This window comes from Astatotilapia calliptera, chromosome 6 (assembly GCF_964374335.1).
Source record: "Astatotilapia calliptera chromosome 6, fAstCal68.1, whole genome shotgun sequence".
Lineage (NCBI taxonomy): Eukaryota > Metazoa > Chordata > Actinopteri > Cichliformes > Cichlidae > Astatotilapia > Astatotilapia calliptera.
This window is the reverse complement of record NC_137427.1, coordinates 40445534-40462638: the sequence shown is the minus strand read 5'-3', so window position 1 is coordinate 40462638 and position 17105 is coordinate 40445534. Positions and strand designations below refer to the sequence as shown.

The 17105-nt window shown below is 42.8% G+C and overlaps 4 protein-coding genes and 1 pseudogene across 5 annotated transcripts; 1 reads left to right on the top strand and 4 right to left on the bottom strand.

The window, feature by feature from the left end:
* Positions 1-401: 401 nt before the first annotated feature.
* On the bottom strand, positions 402-2342 carry LOC145429260 (histone H4-like). Its single transcript, XM_080302525.1, is given in 2 exon segments — positions 402-2157; positions 2160-2342. Coding segments are annotated over 2 exon segments (312 nt in total). The 5' UTR covers positions 2289-2342; the 3' UTR covers positions 402-1974.
* Positions 2343-3765: 1423 nt separating this feature from the next.
* LOC113024546 (histone H3) lies at positions 3766-5302 on the bottom strand. The gene has a single exon (XM_080302524.1). It carries the CDS (start codon positions 5130-5132, stop codon positions 4722-4724), a length of 411 nt encoding a protein of 136 aa, XP_080158650.1. The 5' UTR covers positions 5133-5302; the 3' UTR covers positions 3766-4721.
* Positions 5303-5431: 129 nt separating this feature from the next.
* LOC113023375 (histone H1 pseudogene) lies at positions 5432-7387 on the bottom strand (annotated as a pseudogene). Its single transcript, XR_013909499.1, has one exon. The product of XR_013909499.1 is annotated as a histone H1 pseudogene (transcript).
* Positions 5474-5938, top strand: LOC113024738 (histone H2A). Its single transcript, XM_026172043.2, has one exon. The coding sequence runs from the start codon at positions 5474-5476 to the stop codon at positions 5858-5860; it is 387 nt and encodes a 128-aa protein (XP_026027828.1). The 3' UTR covers positions 5861-5938.
* A 5258-nt stretch (positions 7388-12645) lies between the features above and the next one.
* LOC113023374 (histone H2B 1/2) lies at positions 12646-13295 on the bottom strand. The gene has a single exon (XM_026169382.2). It carries the CDS (start codon positions 13253-13255, stop codon positions 12881-12883), a length of 375 nt encoding a protein of 124 aa, XP_026025167.1. The 5' UTR covers positions 13256-13295; the 3' UTR covers positions 12646-12880.
* Positions 13296-17105: the final 3810 nt, after the last annotated feature.

Here is a 17105-nt window from a genome sequence, read left to right as displayed (position 1 = left end):
TTCATCCTCCTTTTCCCATATATGTGTTTTGTTTGTCTCCTTATTTATGAAGAAGGGGTCCTTTTATGATCTACAACGTACTTTTATTATTCAATCTTAGCCAGCCGGAAGAACAAGAGTATCTCACCGCTTCTTAGCTCGCATGCCCATGTTAACAGATAGGGCCACCTTGTGGTATGGCATGAAACTACATTAATTTACAGCAACAGCTGCTGATCATTACAATATGTATCTGTAAATGTACGTAATGATTTGAAATGTATGGGATTCTGTTTGTTTTTCACTTTGTGCTGTTAATGAATAAAAACTGTTGAATCATAAAGAGGTTTGGATAATTAGCACATTCCCTAGAACTGTTTCAGCTGCTCGACAGGCTTAATTCAGTGCAATGTACAACAAAATGAAAAGAAGTGTTTTTAATGTTGATAATCACAGGTTCCCATCTGTTTTGCACCAGTTTTTAATCTTTCTCAGAGTTCGTGTCATCAGAATTGTCAAGGCTAGAAACTGTTTTCAGTAAGTTCAAACGTAAATATTTAAGAGACTGTCTGAAAAGGTAGCATTCATTAAATTAGCGCAGGCTTCTTCTGACCTATCGCAACAGTCCACTTCACTGTACACTGAAACGGACAGAGCGGCTGCTCTCGCACTGCTGGTTGAGTCATTGGAGCCTCAGGCAGAAGTCATCTTTATGGCAGTAATCTTTTGAAGAAGCCTGTATATAATTACACTTTATTTAAAGTAAACAAGTTTACATATAAAATGCACATACACATACAATTACATATACAAAACCATGAGCACATACAAAAAGGAGAAACAAGGAGGAAAATCTAGCATCTGAGTCCACACAACGTTCACAAGACTTACAGTTTTAATTCGTTCCAGGGGAAAACTTTCCCAAGTTTCAGGTCCATTGTTCGTCTTCTCCGCAGGTCTGTAATGATATGTTTACTCAGCACATCACTACTTATCATCTTTTGTTCAAGTACTCCTTTGGCACGAGTTTTCCAAATATGTGTGTTTATTACACACATTACTAACCAAAAGAGTCTCCTTTTGTCGTCACACATTTTTTCTTTAAACAAACCATATTTAACTGCTTTAATATTAACATCCACATCATAGCCAATCTCTGTCATCTTCTGCCTGATCTCAGTTGTCCTATAACAATCCAATAGAAGATGTTCTAGGGTCTCATCTTTATCACAGCCTGTCATAGGACATTTCATGGTGGTAACAAAGCAACTCCATTGTACCACTGCTCTCACAGGGAGGCGCCCGAGCGAGATGAGCCATACCACGTCTCTTATGCTTTCAGATAATAATTTGTCTTGTATATTTTTAACTATTGAAAGGTTTTCATCTTCATTTGCATACTTATATTGAATTACACCTTCATTTTTGGTTTCATTAATTTTTTTATAGATATTTTTTGTATTATCTTGGAGAATATTTAATTTATAATTACCATCTCCTTCCTTTAATACTAAATATTTGTTACCCACGTGGTACATTGAGCTTTCTGCAGTGAAGTTCTTGACAAAAATAAGTTGCAAAACACATTCAGAATTTGAGTGTGCTGCATGTCATGAATAGTTGCTGCTTTGGATGCAGGTCACGTGGAAGCCAGACGAGGGAGACGTTGCGCAGAGAATAAAGCGGCGACAGTAACCTGAGAATACGGTGTCATGTCTGCCTCAACACTACGGTCAGTATATGGCCCACTTAAAAAAAAATTAATAAAAAAAAAACAAGAAAAACCCCACCTACCGCAACTACTGCAGAGCTGTATCACACATCAAAAGCTTTTCCAATACGGGTTCCAAGTCAGATTGACCATTTATATGAAAAGAAGTTTGATAGAACTTGACTAGACAAACAAAAGAGATAGGATCAGCTCTACAGAGGAGATGGGTGGCCCTGAAAAGGACCTTTGTTGCCGTTGTTGTTGTTGTCGTCAGTGCAGTAAGCTTAACCACCAAAGCCGTACAGAGTGCGGCCCTGTCTCTTGAGAGCGTACACCACATCCATGGCGGTGACGGTCTTTCTCTTGGCGTGCTCGGTGTAGGTGACGGCGTCGCGGATGACGTTCTCCAGAAACACCTTCAACACGCCACGGGTCTCCTCGTAGATCAGACCAGAAATACGCTTCACACACCACCACGGCGAGCCAGGCGGCGGATAGCTGGCTTAGTGATGCCCTGGATGTTATCACGAAGCACCTTACGGTGACGCTTTGCGCCTCCTTTGCCGAGTCCTTTACCTCCCTTTCCTCTTCCACTCATTTTGGCTGTTCAGAAACAAATGTGAGTCGTTGCTTGACGGACTCCTGAATTTACATCTGATTTGAGGACGTAAAAGAAAACAGGAGTGCTTGAAACTACGGCCATCTACTGGCCTTTGGCGGAAACGAGGAACAGCATGACTGTGCCTGGGGTGCAGTAGCTATGGGGCGCCGTTTGTAAAGTGAAACATGCTGAAATTAACGGCAACATTTTTCCACATTTAGCTCAAAAACAAGTAATTTTTTACAACATTTAGTAAAATATTTGTAACTTTTCATATTTAAAACAGATTTTTAAATGTTAAATCTAAATGTTAAATATTCAATCTAAATGTTAAATCTAAATATTATATTTAAATCTAAATGTTAAATCTAAATGTTTAGGCTAACATGCAAATTTATTGCACGGATCCGCGGAAATACCAAAATAAAAGCTTTCTGAAAACCTCCAGTGCAAAAGTGTGCCGGTAGTGGTCAGACACGTTCTCACTCCCAAAGCGTAATAATTTTCTCTAGGTGACAAATTGTCAACATGTTATGCTTTTGGGTACCCAACACGTTCCTAAATTATAGCATCGGAAAAAGGAGAGCTCAATCTACACATGTTCGTTCATTTTCTAAAGATCGATTTGGAAAACACTATTTTACGTCATTTAACTGCTAGTAAAGGTTAGGAATAAGGTTATAGTTAGGGATAAGGTTAGGTTTAGGGCTGGAACACATGGCTGGAACGTCTATTATGGCGGGACCGTCATTCCACTGGAATTCAGCCATAACCCGACCATGAGAAAGCACGTCCGGCGATTTAGCTGAAAACATCGGAAGATCCGTTTTGTCGGCCATCCAAAGGTTCAGCAGTAGTGCACTCTTAGCAGCTGCAGTCTCCACTTCACAATCGCTGCAGCACATGTCCAGCAAAATCGCTGGACATGCTCGTAGGCAAGAAGTGAAGCAGCACATGGCGGGGAGAAGTGAGGAGGAGAACAGACACAATGTTGCACCGGAGGTTTTCGGGAAGCTTTTATTTTGGTATTTCCGTTGATCCGTACAATAAATTTGCATATTAGCCTAAACATTTAGGTTTAACATTTAACATTTAGATTAAGATTTAACATTTAGATTTAAATATAATATTTAGATTTAACATTTAACATTTAGATTAAGATTTAACATTTAGATTTAAATATAATATTTAGATTTAACATTTAACATTTAGATTTAAATATATTTAGATTTAATAGTTAACATTTAGATTTAATATTTAACATTTGATGAAAAGTTACAAATATTTTACTAAATGTTGTAAAAATTACTCGAAAAAATATGTTTTTGTAAGGTTTTGAGCGAAATGTGGAAAAATGTTGCCGTTAATTTCAGCATGTTTCACTTTACAAACGGCGCCCCATAAGTAGCTGTGTACTGTACACGATATGAGATTGAGTACTACATGTGTCACAGAGACAATCCAACAGTTTATATCCAGTTAATATCTTTATTAAAGGCCAATAACCAGTGGTGCCTCCAACAGAGCCAGAAAAGGGGGGAAGGTCATGCCATGAAATATTATTAGTTGTCCCCAGATCAAATAGGTTGTTAATGAGGTTTTACCTTGAAACTCTGAATACCAGAACTTCCATACTTCCAGAATCAATGTAGTTTTAGAAGTGGCTTTAGTACATGCAATAGCATTCACAGATGATCGCAACAGATTATTCAGAATGTCAATACTATATTTTCTGACTTGAAAGTGGCAGCGAGTCATTCTCCGGCGGCGCTATATCTATGATCTCTACTTGACTGGACTGATCTGGACAGCTTCACAGTATAATTTTTCTGTATGTTATCAATGTTAGTGTCAAAGTCTGAAGACAGTTTGTGCAGTGAGATTAGTTTAACAGAGTTCCCAAAAGTCAGCTTCAATGCAACATCAGCGATGTGGCCTAGGTATTGGATCAACGCCAGCGGAACATGACGATGCTGTGTTTCCATGCTCAAAGTTAGTTCAAAGAATTGTGTTAAATTGTTAGTTTTTTATACATCTTTGGGGAGTGAAAAAAAAAATATGCACCTGTGAACTGAACATGAACTGTGAAAAATATCTGATCCATGTTAGGCTTATTGTTATGTACATTCATAGTTTATAGCCAATTTAAACAACTCTAAAGGTACTTTAGAGCAGGGGTGTCACAGTCTTCTTCTACTGTAAGTAATGTAAACTTATGTGTAGCAGGAAAGAATTGGAAGTACTGGTGCTTAGATCAAGTTACTGGATGCCACCTTCATGCCAAGCATATGGCTTCTATTATATAAAAAAAAAAACTGTCTTGTACTGTCTTGTATGAGGTTAATGTTATTGTAAGAAAGGAGCGCGCTCTCTGTGTGAGTGTGTTGGCTCTGAAAAGAGCCGTTGTTTGTAAGAGGGCGTGCAGACAGCTTAAGCCCTCTCTCCGCGGATGCGGCGAGCCAGTTGAATGTCTTTGGGCATGATGGTGACCCTCTTGGCGTGGATGGCGCACAGGTTGGTGTCCTCGAAGAGTCCGACCAGGTAAGCCTCGCTGGCCTCCTGCAGAGCCATGACAGCTGAGCTCTGGAAGCGCAAGTCGGTCTTGAAATCCTGAGCGATCTCGCGGACCAGGCGCTGGAAGGGCAGCTTGCGAATGAGCAGCTCGGTGGACTTCTGGTAACGGCGGATCTCGCGCAGAGCCACGGTGCCGGGCCTGTAACGGTGAGGTTTCTTGACGCCTCCGGTGGCCGGGGCGCTCTTACGAGCGGCCTTGGTGGCCAGCTGCTTCCTGGGGGCTTTGCCGCCAGTGGATTTGCGAGCGGTCTGCTTGGTTCTTGCCATTCTTTCTCTCTTTAACTTTCCTGCGTTTAAAACAGAAAATGTAACAAGCGGAGGAGACTCGCCGCTCTTAAAGTGTGTGACTGGCTGTGACGCGGTGCCGCTGCGGCTCGTGATTGGTGAGGGGCTCCGCGTGATGCTCAGCACCGCTCAGAGGAGCCCCGCCCCGCCTAAGTGTGCGCTGCTCATTGGAGGAAGGTGCTTTGAAAAGGCGCGCTGCCGCGAGCCTGTCTGCGATTGGTGTGTGACGAAGCCGCCCGCGCTCTGCGGAAATATAAGCCAGGCTCGGCGCCGATCGGGCCACATTTCCTTTGAGTGTTGACACTGCAAAGAGAAGGTTCAAAATGAGTGGGCGTGGCAAAACCGGAGGCAAAGCCAGAGCTAAGGCTAAGACCCGTTCATCCCGTGCCGGGCTCCAGTTCCCCGTGGGTCGCGTCCACAGGCTGCTGCGCAAAGGCAACTATGCGCAGCGCGTGGGTGCCGGCGCCCCCGTCTACCTGGCAGCTGTGCTCGAGTACCTGACCGCTGAGATCCTCGAGCTGGCTGGCAACGCAGCCCGCGACAACAAGAAGACTCGTATTATCCCACGTCACCTGCAGCTGGCTGTGCGCAACGACGAGGAGCTCAACAAGCTCCTTGGCGGAGTCACCATCGCCCAGGGTGGTGTGCTGCCCAACATCCAGGCCGTGCTGCTGCCCAAGAAGACCGAGAAGCCTGTCAAGGCCAAGTAAATGCCAAAGCCTCTGCTTCACGCACGAAACCAATAAACAAAGGCTCTTTTCAGAGCCACACACTTCTTTCTGAGCAAACATCCTCGTGTATATGGAAATGTAGTATTACCTTATTCTCGTGTGTGGGGGGGGGAGTCTTTCGCCTCCCAACCAGATCTTCAGGTTGTTTTAATTTATTATTAACAATAATATAAAATTATGCACAATGAATTACTAATGTAAAAATAGTTCAACAAAAGTTCAACACTGCCCCTAGCATCCTGGAGCACTTGTGTTGTCTTTTGTAGGTGTTTTGGAGTTTTTACGTGTTTTGTCTGTAGGGGCCACCGTAAATATACTTTTATTTATTCACTCCACATGAAATGTAATAAATCAACTATAATAAAATCCAACTATTCACATTTCAACTTTTAACTATTTAAATTTTCAGCTTTTTCCTTTTACAAATTTAAAGTGAAACAACACAAAACACTGCAAACCACAACACAATTAAATAGAAATTATAATATGAAAATAAAAAGAAGATGCATATTCTCTGTCATATGGACCTGCATGAATAAACTTTGTCCCTGGCTCTGTCCCTCCTGCTCTGTTCACTTTCTGATTGTGAAATGTGAGCCATGATAGTAATACAAGCTGCAAGTGTTATGAGAAAAAAACAAACCCAAAAAGTATCTTATCTTGCTTTGACAATAATGCTATTATTGTGAATAAGAGAATGTTGCGTGATTGTGAGGAAGGAGCTCTGGCGTGTTGCTGTGGTGGCTCTGAGAAGAGCCGTTGTTGAGTGCGAGAGTGTTGGCAGCTCACTTCTTCTTGGCTGCTGTGGCCGCCTTCTTGGCTTTGGGCTTGGCGGCCTTCTTGGCGGGGGCTTTCTTGACTGCGGGAGGCTTCTTGGTGACCTTCTTGGCTGCCGCCTTCTTGGGGCTCTTGCTGGGCTTTTTGGCCGCCACAGCGGGCTTCTTGGCCTTCTTGGGGGACTTCTTAGCTGCTGCGGGCTTCTTGGCTGCCGCTGGCTTCTTGGGGGACTTTTTAGCGGCTGCTGCCGGCTTCTTGGCTTTGGCAGGGGCGGGCTTCTTGGCTTTGGGAGCGGCTTTCTTTGCGGGCTTCTTGGCTTTGCTCTCGGTAGCCTTCTTGTTCATCTTGAAGGATCCGGAGGCCCCGGTGCCCTTGGTCTGCACCAGAGTGCCCTTGGCCACCAGGCTCTTGATGGCGGTCTTGACGCGGGCCTTGTTCTTGTCCACATCGTAGCCTCCGGCAGCCAGAGCCTTCTTGAGAGCGGCTGTGGACACGCCGCTGCGCTCCTTGGAAGCGGCCACGGCTTTCACGATCAACTCGCCCACGCTGGGGCCCACCTTCTTCGGCTTGGAAGCCGTCGTCTTCTTCTTGGCCGCCGGGGCGGCGGCAGCAGCAGGTGCTTCCTCTGACATTTTCCTCTTTCCCTCTGATCGAGTCACGGTGCAGTGATGGCAACTCGGAAGCGTCACACTGCACTTAAACGCACCATGAGAACCGTGGAGAGTGAATGTAGCGCGCGCCGCTCTCGCGTGCGCCACGCAATGCTTCCGTTTGTGTTTCGTGTCTCGGGATCAAAGAGCTCAAAGTGAGTGTGTGAGCAGCACTGCAGGCCGACAGTGGAGCAGTCCACAGCGGACTCGTGTCTCCTCGGGCAGGCCTCGTGTCGGGCTCTGGTGCTCTCTGCTCTTGCTTTGTGGAGCCTCCAAAGCTCAGCGACTCAGTGCGGAGCTCAGCGCTGCTCGGCGGCTTTTTGCGCTCTTTTCTTTCCTAAAACAAAGGAGCCGCAGCACAGCTCCGTGAAAAGCCCTTTTCCAGCTCAGACACATGTTCGTTCGCGCACTCCGACTTAAAAGCAGCATCTGGTGAGCGCAGCTGTGGGACAAAGTGACGCCGCGAACTCCCAGCAAACACACCGATGCAGCTGGACGCCCACGGACCAGCGAGACGTCTGTGAGAGCTGCTCACTTCTAACCAAAGCACAGCGGCCTCGAGTTTCACTCACGTTGTTGTATATCAGAAATCACCATTAGTTAGTCACCTTACGGCAGCTCGCTTCCACACTTTGGCCCTGATCTCTTAGTCTGCATCAGTCCGTTTCCTTCCAGCTACAGTTACCGACTCTACTATAAACAACAACAGCGAATGAACACGTGAATACACACATCCACCAACTGATCACTAAGTATCTCAATGTGCAATACTCAATACCTGCTAAAAAAACATCCAACATCTCACTATTAAACATTCTCTTTTTGTCGCTACTAGTCAAACGTATTTTTATATCTATTTCATTTATTTAATCAGAGTAATATTGCTGTTATTTTTTTGGCATTTATTTAATCCTGCTCTGTCCACGTTGCTGCTGTAACAAGGTGAATTTCCCAGCTCTGGGACTAATAAAGCTTATCTTATGTCCTGGATAGCGATCTCAGTCTAATCTAGTACAGTGCATTTAATTATGCCCAGTATATCTGTGCTCCTTTTTCTGGAGGATTCTATTATTCTTCCACCCACTAAAAAAATGTAACCACAGATTGTTGTCCAAGATAAGTAAAATGCTGCACAATACCTCCCACCCTCCCATCGTGTGCTTGACCAGTCACAGAAGAGCGTTTAGTGAGAGACTGAGATGACCAAAATTCACCTCTGAATCAGAATGGGTTTTATTTCCTAATGTTGAGCAGGTTTACAACATTAGGAAATTGCTTCGGTACTTAGTGCAAAACACACTGTAAGACAACACTTAACTAAACATAAAAAATAAAAGTGCTAAGCAGATAGATATATCTTATTCATAGCACTTGCTATAATAGTTGTACTATCTAAAGGCATACAGAAAGGTGGCTACGGAGCCAACAAATTATGAATTAGATTCAAATAGGCACAACTTTAGTTTTTTTATTTCTATATGATGAACTCTGCATTATTAAGTGATAAGAACAAGTAATCTTATGTCCTGTAATCATTATGACGCTATAATTTGAGATACAATAAATAAAATACGTTTTTGTACAAAGTATCGTATCGGATCAGTATCGTCGATACCACCCTGAATATTACTCGTTATCGGATCGGAAAGGAAATCAGTGGTATCGCACATCACTAGTGATTATAGTGTTTACGAGCACATCAAGTCAAGTGGCTTTGTTATTTCAACCATGTGCAGTGCTACAGTACACAGTGAAGCAAGACAGCGTTCTTCCAAGACCGTGGTGCTACATAGGACAATCAACACAGGACCACATAAAGTGCAAATGTACAACATAAGAAAAACGGCGCAACCCCAGATCAGAACGATACAGACAAATTGATACTAAATTTTAAGTTTACTGCTTCTTTGGATTCTGCTATGCAAATTTTTTGTGAAATGACAAACTTTGGATATCAGAGGAGAAAAAACAAAAACAAAAACAACAACAACACACAAAACACTTCCATTTCACACACCGTAAAGGAACTGTCAAAATGAGTTAACTGGCCAGAGCAACATTTGTGTTCAGTACTGTTTTCAATTTGTTCTTTGGAATTTGCTTTGTATTGAATGTATTTGGAAATCAGAATATATATGTAAAAAAATAATATAATAATCAGCCCTTATCCCCAAGGGGCAAATAAGATACAATGGAGCAGCACGACATTGAAGACAAGGACAGGGCATAAACAGGCAATAAGAATGAGATAATAAATACACAGCATATACACAGTTTTAAAATTAAAGTGACTGAATAGGTGAATAAATAACTAAGTGACTAAAAGTGAATAAAGTGGCAGCTAGCGATGGGTCGTTCGCGAACGAAATGGCTCTTAGAGCCGGCTCTTTGACGTGAACGACGAGAGCCGGCTCCTTATCGCGAGCCGTGATGGCTCGTGGGGTTTTTTTTTCTTTCTCTCTCTCTCTCTCGCACTTTTTTTCCCGCTTCACTCTGCACGCGAGCCTTGTGCTTTACGCTGGGCAGAGGGGGGAGGGGCGGTAGTTACACTCAGTAGCACAGGAACAGAGGGAGAGAGAGAGAAAGAGAGCCAGGGACAACAACTTCACATTAGAAAGGTATAGTGATCATCCACAACTATTTCCGGTAGTGATGTGCGATACCACTGATTTCCTTTCCGATCCGATACCAAGTAATATTCAGGGTGGTATCGACGATACTGATCCGATACCGATACTTTGTACAAAACGGATTTTATTTATTGTATCTCAAATTATAGCGTCATAATGATTACAGGACATCAGAATACCTTCTTCTTATCACTTAATAATGCAGAGTTCATCATATAGAAATAAAAAAACTAAAGTTGTGTGCTATTTGAACACCTTGCCTGCCTGCAGCACTAAAGGACTCTGTGAGAGACTCTCACCCTAGCAGCACCTGTCCCTCTCCTCCTCTTCAGTTCGCCTCAACATACGCTCGTCATATTTTGTGATATGATTTACTCTGAGGTGTTTGACAAGGTTAGTGATGTTGCCACAACCATACATGCCAACCCTCCCGATTTTTCCGGGAGAATCCCACCTTTCTCCAGATTTTCCACCCGGACAACAAAGTTGAAAAACCATATCGCAGAATTCATAGCGCGGCCCAGCCAATTCCAGTTTCCAACAATGACGGCAGCGACTTAGTTTTAATATCACTCTTATTTCTCTTTCTGGGTCGCAAAAAAACTTTTAACATATTTTCAGGTGAGAATGTAGCTGTGTAAACTTCAAATATCTGAGCCGACCGACACATCGTCTTCAAACCCCCGCGGTCTTTCACCACTCGGGTTAAACATGATGTACAAGTCACTTTGATAACTTAAAAATGTTCTTGTTTGGCTTTTTCAGTGTTTTATTTGTTCGTGAGTAAATCGGTTTGGCTGAGATTAAAGTTATTAGATTAGATTAAATTAAATTAAACTTTATTATTCCCTCGGGAGGGTTCCTCCGGGTTTTCACACAGCTGAATAAACGTCAAACAGAAAACTGATTAAACAGAAGAGTTTACGTCAGTGTCCGGTTATATTTTAGACAGCAAGGAGCAGACGGCAGAGTTTCACTCCACCGAGGGAGCTCGTGACGTACTACCCGGCTTTCTTTAGACCGCGAAGGCCGGTCCTCAGGTGGAAGCAGCCTCTGAATTTGGACACCCCCGCTGTTTCCGGGCCGGCCAATAATAACGGTGACATTTAACGTATTTTATCCGATAAATAAACCCTGTAAAATATATTTATCCGCCCAAACAGCCCTTTTGAATGTCTCCCTAATTCTGAGGTCTCAAGGTTGGCAAGTATGGCCACAACACCTCACTTTTTTTGCCACATTTATTGCAAACCACGGCTCAGCTGTTTGTGGAGGTAAAATACATCCGCACAATTACGCTCAGCCATTATTGTGAGTGCGCACGCCAAGGGGCTGCGAGACATTTATACAGCCGTATTTCGCACATGACTATGAAAGGCGGAAGAGGAAGTAGTTCCTTTGAATGTAGGCAATCCGAATGTTATAGTTTCTTTCCACTGTGTTCCTGTTAATGATAAACTACAAATTTACTCTAAATTACTAAAATATCGATATTTTAATGTGAGAATCGATTCTAGAACATAAATGATTGGTATCGGAGGAATCGATATTTCAGGATCGATCCGCACATCACTAATTTCCGGTTGCAGATGATAAAGGATTCAGAAAGTGCGGATTCATGCGGGCCCATATGTCAGAGAATGTGCATGTTCTTTTTGTTTTCATATTATAATTTATATTTAATTGTGTTGTGTTTTGCAGTGTTTTGTGTTGTTTTCACTTTAAATTTGTAAAAGGAAACAGCTGAAAATTTAAATAGTTAAAAGTTGAAATGTGAATAGTTGATTTTTGTATTATGATTATGATTATGATGTATTATGATTGTATAATGATTTATTTATTACATTTTATGTGGCGTGAATAAATAAAAGTATATTTACAGTGGTCCCTAGAGACAAAGCACATACAAACTTCAAATCACGTAAAAACTCCAAAACACGTAAAAACACGTACAAACTCCGAAGCACGTAAAAACTCAGAAGCACATAAAAACTCAAAACACTTACAAAAGACAACAGAAGTGCTCCAGGATGCTGGGCGCAGTGTTGAGCTTTTGTTATCTTGTGGCTACACAAGCCAGCAAGTACCAACGACCGGATTTGGTGTGTGATAGTAACAGGTAGATGAACTTTTTTTTTTAAATTATTTGAATATATATATGAGTGCCTGTGTATAAATACACAAACAATACACACATGCTTTCAATTGTGTAATTTAAGTGATCTAGTAGCTCTGCTTTGGAAGTTCAGTTCATGCTAGAAATGTGTTTTGGAGTTTGTACGTGTTTTGTCTCTAGGGGCCACCGCATATATTTATATATAAACATATATAAATAAAACCACTTTTTTACGTTAGTAATTCCTTTTGTGCATAATTTTATATTATTGCGAATAATAAATTAATTAAAGCAACAAAACGACCTTAAGAGCCGGTTCGGAGCCGAAAGAGCCGGCTCTTTTTAGTGAGCCGAGCCGAAAGAGCCGGTTCTCTAAAAAGAGCCGGAAATCCCATCACTAGTGGCAGCACAAAAAGAGCGTAGAGTAGTTCATGTTTACAGGTGGTGAAATGGTCTTAAGGGCTGGAGTTAAAAAGCAGAGTGGCTTTGGGGACAGAGGTGGCTCTCCTCCTCAGTCCTGCAGGAAATGCAGCAGAGGCGCCGCCCACAGGGGAGCCATTGAAATGCACTGAAAGACTGTCAAACATAAAGTGGCATTAATGTTGTATTTGTAGTTACTTTGTCATCGTTCCACAACACACACAAGACATTTCCTGAGTCTGGGTCAATGTAGCGGATCAATAGCACCTAGTGACAAAGCAGCATTTCCGCGATTGCAGTAGTTGGCAACATAGTAACTGCACGTTTGAAGGTAGAACGTATGCTCTTCAGGACAGAGTGGGTGGCTCTGAAAAGAGCCGTTGGGTTGACTGACAGCAGGATCAGTTTACTTGGAGCTGGTGTACTTGGTGACGGCCTTGGTGCCCTCAGACACGGCGTGCTTGGCCAGCTCACCGGGGAGCAGCAGGCGCACTGCGGTCTGGATCTCCCTGGACGTGATGGTGGAGCGTTTGTTGTAGTGGGCCAGGCGAGAGGCCTCGGCAGCGATGCGCTCGAAGATGTCGTTGACAAACGAGTTCATGATGCTCATGGCCTTGGAGGAGATCCCGGTGTCGGGGTGGACCTGCTTCAGCACCTTGTACACGTAGATGGCGTAGCTCTCCTTCCTGGTCTTTCTCTTCTTCTTGCCGCCCTTGCCGGCGGTCTTGGTCACGGCTTTCTTAGAGCCCTTCTTGGGCGCGGACTTCGCGGGTTCAGGCATTTTGTTCCTTCGATACTCTGCAGCAACGAATGAGCTGTGTAACAGAGAGCAGCTCCTTTTATACAGCCTGTATGCTAATATCACTGCGCAGGCCCTCGGCTCTCATTGGCTGAGCTGCACAGTGGGCCGGACATTGCGTTGGAGGAAATCTATGAATTGTGCTACAACAGGCGCGCGTCTAACAAAGAAGTGGTCTGTGTGATCGTTTCCTCATTTGTTGGAACGGTCATTTGTATTAAATGAGCAGTAAATGTAGTGCTCTGTATGGCAAATATGGAGGATTTAGGGAGACACAGACTGAAAGCTAGAAAATGCTTAAGATGTGACTACAGTCTACAGTAGTGAATTGGGCCTCAGCAGCAGCAGTGTTTCTTTGGGGCAGTGAGCTTTGTTATCTTCACACCATGCTGGCGTTTTCAGAGTGATGATGATGTGCTTTACAGTTTTTTCTGATTGCTTAAGCACATTTTTTGTAACTATTGGCTAATTTTGCAAAACTCTTCACACAAATAAGAAAACCTGTCACCCAATCATCAAAACATTGTAGTTCTCTTGCAAAAGCAAACACAGCTAGATTAACTCTTCACACCTTCGTAAAAATGGTGTTTCCGTATCAAACAGTACACACAAGCCATCATCTACTAAGCACACAATGCGCCAACTGCACACTGATGGTATGAATACAAAACACATCTGGCTTTTGCTTTCTCTGTGTACAGATGTCAATTTGAGGTCACACCTTGTCATAGTGTCATGTAAACATACAAGGATCCAAACGTCAAGTATTGGTGTTTATTAACACTCATCAAAACCAAGACAAAGTCAGAACACAAAATAGGAATTCCACAAATAAAAGGGGGAAAAAAAAAAAAAAAAAAACACACACCACACACACACACCACACAGACAATCAGCCTACATCATGTCGTCTTTCTGGGTCCGGCCACGTCGCCTGCGATATCCTCCAGTCCAAGGCACCGGGGAAAATATCTCCTTGAATGCTGTATCCAGGCCTGACATGATGCCTGGTCAATATCTCCACATGCCTCCTCCATTGCCTGTAAAAGGGCTACCTGTTGATGAGGATGACGGTCATACACTTTCCAGCGCCAGGCAGAGAAGAACTCCTCGATGGGATTCAAGAATGGAGAGTATGGAGGGAGGTTGAGTGCCATGAAGGATGGTTGGTCTGTAAACCAGTTGCGGACCAAAGCAGCCCTATGGAAACTAACATTGTCCCATATGATGACATATCGGGTCTGCTCTGGTCTCTGAACAGTGAGCATGTCATGCAAGGTGTCCAGGAATGCATTAAGGTGTGCAGTGTTGTATGGGCCTATGGTTGCATGATGGTGAACAACACCATTTTGGCTTATAGCTGCACACATGGTTATGTTACCACCACGTTGTCCTGGGACATTGATGATGGCACGGTGTCCAATAATGTTCCTGCCACGTCTCCTGGTTTTACTGAGGTTAAAACCGGCCTCATCTACAAAAAGTAGCTCATGTCCCATTGCATCTGCTTCTAGTTCCATCACTCTCTGGACAAGACAAAACAAATGCAACACATCAGGCCCATGCACAGCACTACAGTATGCACCTCCAAATTCAGAACCAATGACACTAGCTTACCTGCACGTAGTCATATCGCAGTTGCTTTACACGTTCTGTGTTTCTCTCGAAAGGAACTCTGTAAATTTGCTTCATTCTTATTCTGTGGCGCGCAAGTACACGACTTAGTGCAAGCATTTCTGCACTGTGTATATTACTCTTACTGCTCCTTCCATTGTACTCCACATAGACAGCTTACCTGTGGCCTGTTTATAGTGCTTAGGCTGATTGCAAAGTGGACTAATTATCTAAAACAGTTTTCACATGTGAAAGTGTGCCAGACAGTTGGCAAATTAGTGTTAATGATAGCCATACATGTGTATACTTTTGCTAGGAGTGTGTTGGAAATTTGGTAATTGGGTGTTGTGCAGTGAATTGTGCCTACAGTTTTGCAAAGTGTGTGTTACAAAATTGCAAACTGAATGCAAAGCAGTTTTTGTGCTTTTAGTTTTGCAAACTCAGTGAGTGGTTTTGCTATAAGTCTGAATAGTTTTAGAAATTGTGCTACAGGAATCACAGTTAGGGTTTAAGCATTCAGAAAAAACTGTAAGAACTGTAGAACACTCGATGCTGACGAGCTTACGAAGCGCAGTAGTTTTGAAACGCTGCTCTGAAGCGTGGTTGAAACGGCTCATGTCACGTGTAACCAAGATGTTGATGTGTTTCACTGCAGCTGTTGAATAAATGAAAGCGCTTCAAATAAATGAAGCGCTTTCATTTATTTATATATTAGTATCAGTATGTATCAGTTCAACTCTGCAAGAATCTTGATGATGTATTTCCTTACAAGAAATGAATGTGCATCTCACTAACAGCTACTCAGATTTAGCACTCTTACAGTTTTTTCTGAATGCTTAAACCCTAACTGTGATTCCTGTAGCACAATTTCTAAAACTATTCAGACTATAGCAAAACCACTCACTGAGTTTGCAAAACTAAAAGCACAAAAACTGCTTTGCACTCAGTTTGCAATTTTGTAACACACACTTTGCAAAACTGTAGGCACAATTCACTGCACAACACTCAATTACCAAATTTCCAACACACTCCTAGCAAAAGTATACACACGTATGGCTATCATTAACACTAATTTGCCAACTGTCTGGCACACTTTCACATGTGAAAACTCTTTTAGATAATTAGTTCACTTTGCAATCAGCCTAAGCACTATAATACAGGTAAGCTGTGTGTGCGGAGTACAATGGAGGGAGCAGGAAGAGTGAGAAGTAGAGGAGGCCGAGGAAGAGGACGTGGAGGTGAAGAAGTAGGATGAAGAGGACGACAAGGACAAGGAGGAGCAAGAGGAAGATGAGGAGGGGGGGAGAGGAAGGGTAGGAAGAGTAAGAAATAGAATTGCTGATGACATCAGAGCTACAATAATGGACCATGTAATGACCCTGAGGGTAGCTAGCCAACGGGTCCAGCCTAACTCGAGCCGCTACACTGTAGCAAGTACCATAAGGACATCTTGAAATGAGAATCGGTGAGTACAGTCACTTCGCACAAAGATTTGTAGCACTGCCATATGCCAATGAGAAACACACCAATACCACTGATGTAAAAATACTGAAATTGTTACTTTACAGAATTGCTAGATGACCAGATGCTGGGGCAGAGGAAGCATGTTCACTGCAGACCAAGTAACCCATATAGTCATTATGGCGATTGCAAATAATCCTATACTTGGAAATAAACACTTGTGTTTGAATAAACACCAGTACTTGAAGTTTGGATCCCTCTATGCTTATGGATCTATGACAGAAGTATGAGCTCAAACTGACATAGCCTACCTTGTGCACAGAGAAAGCAAAAGCCAGATGTGTTTTGTATTCATACCATCAGTGTGCAGTTGGCGCATTGTGTGCTTAGTAGATGATGGCTTGTGTGTACTGTTTGATACGGAAACACCATTTTTACGAAGGTGTGAAGAGTTAATCTAGCTGTGTTTGCTTTTGCAAGAGAACTACAATGTTTTGATGATTGGGTGACAGGTTTTCTTATTTGTGTGAAGAGTTTTGCAAAATTAGCCAATAGTTACAAAAAATGTGCTTAAGCAATCAGAAAAAACTGTAACATGATTAGTCAGCCTACAATAGTTATTCTGTGACAACACAGTAAAGTGTGGCAATGATAACGATACTCAAGTCAAAGAATTCATGTTAAATTTCCAAATTATATTATATATTATATCCAAGGTGGGTAAGAAGATCTAAAAAAAGATCACTTGTGACCTTCG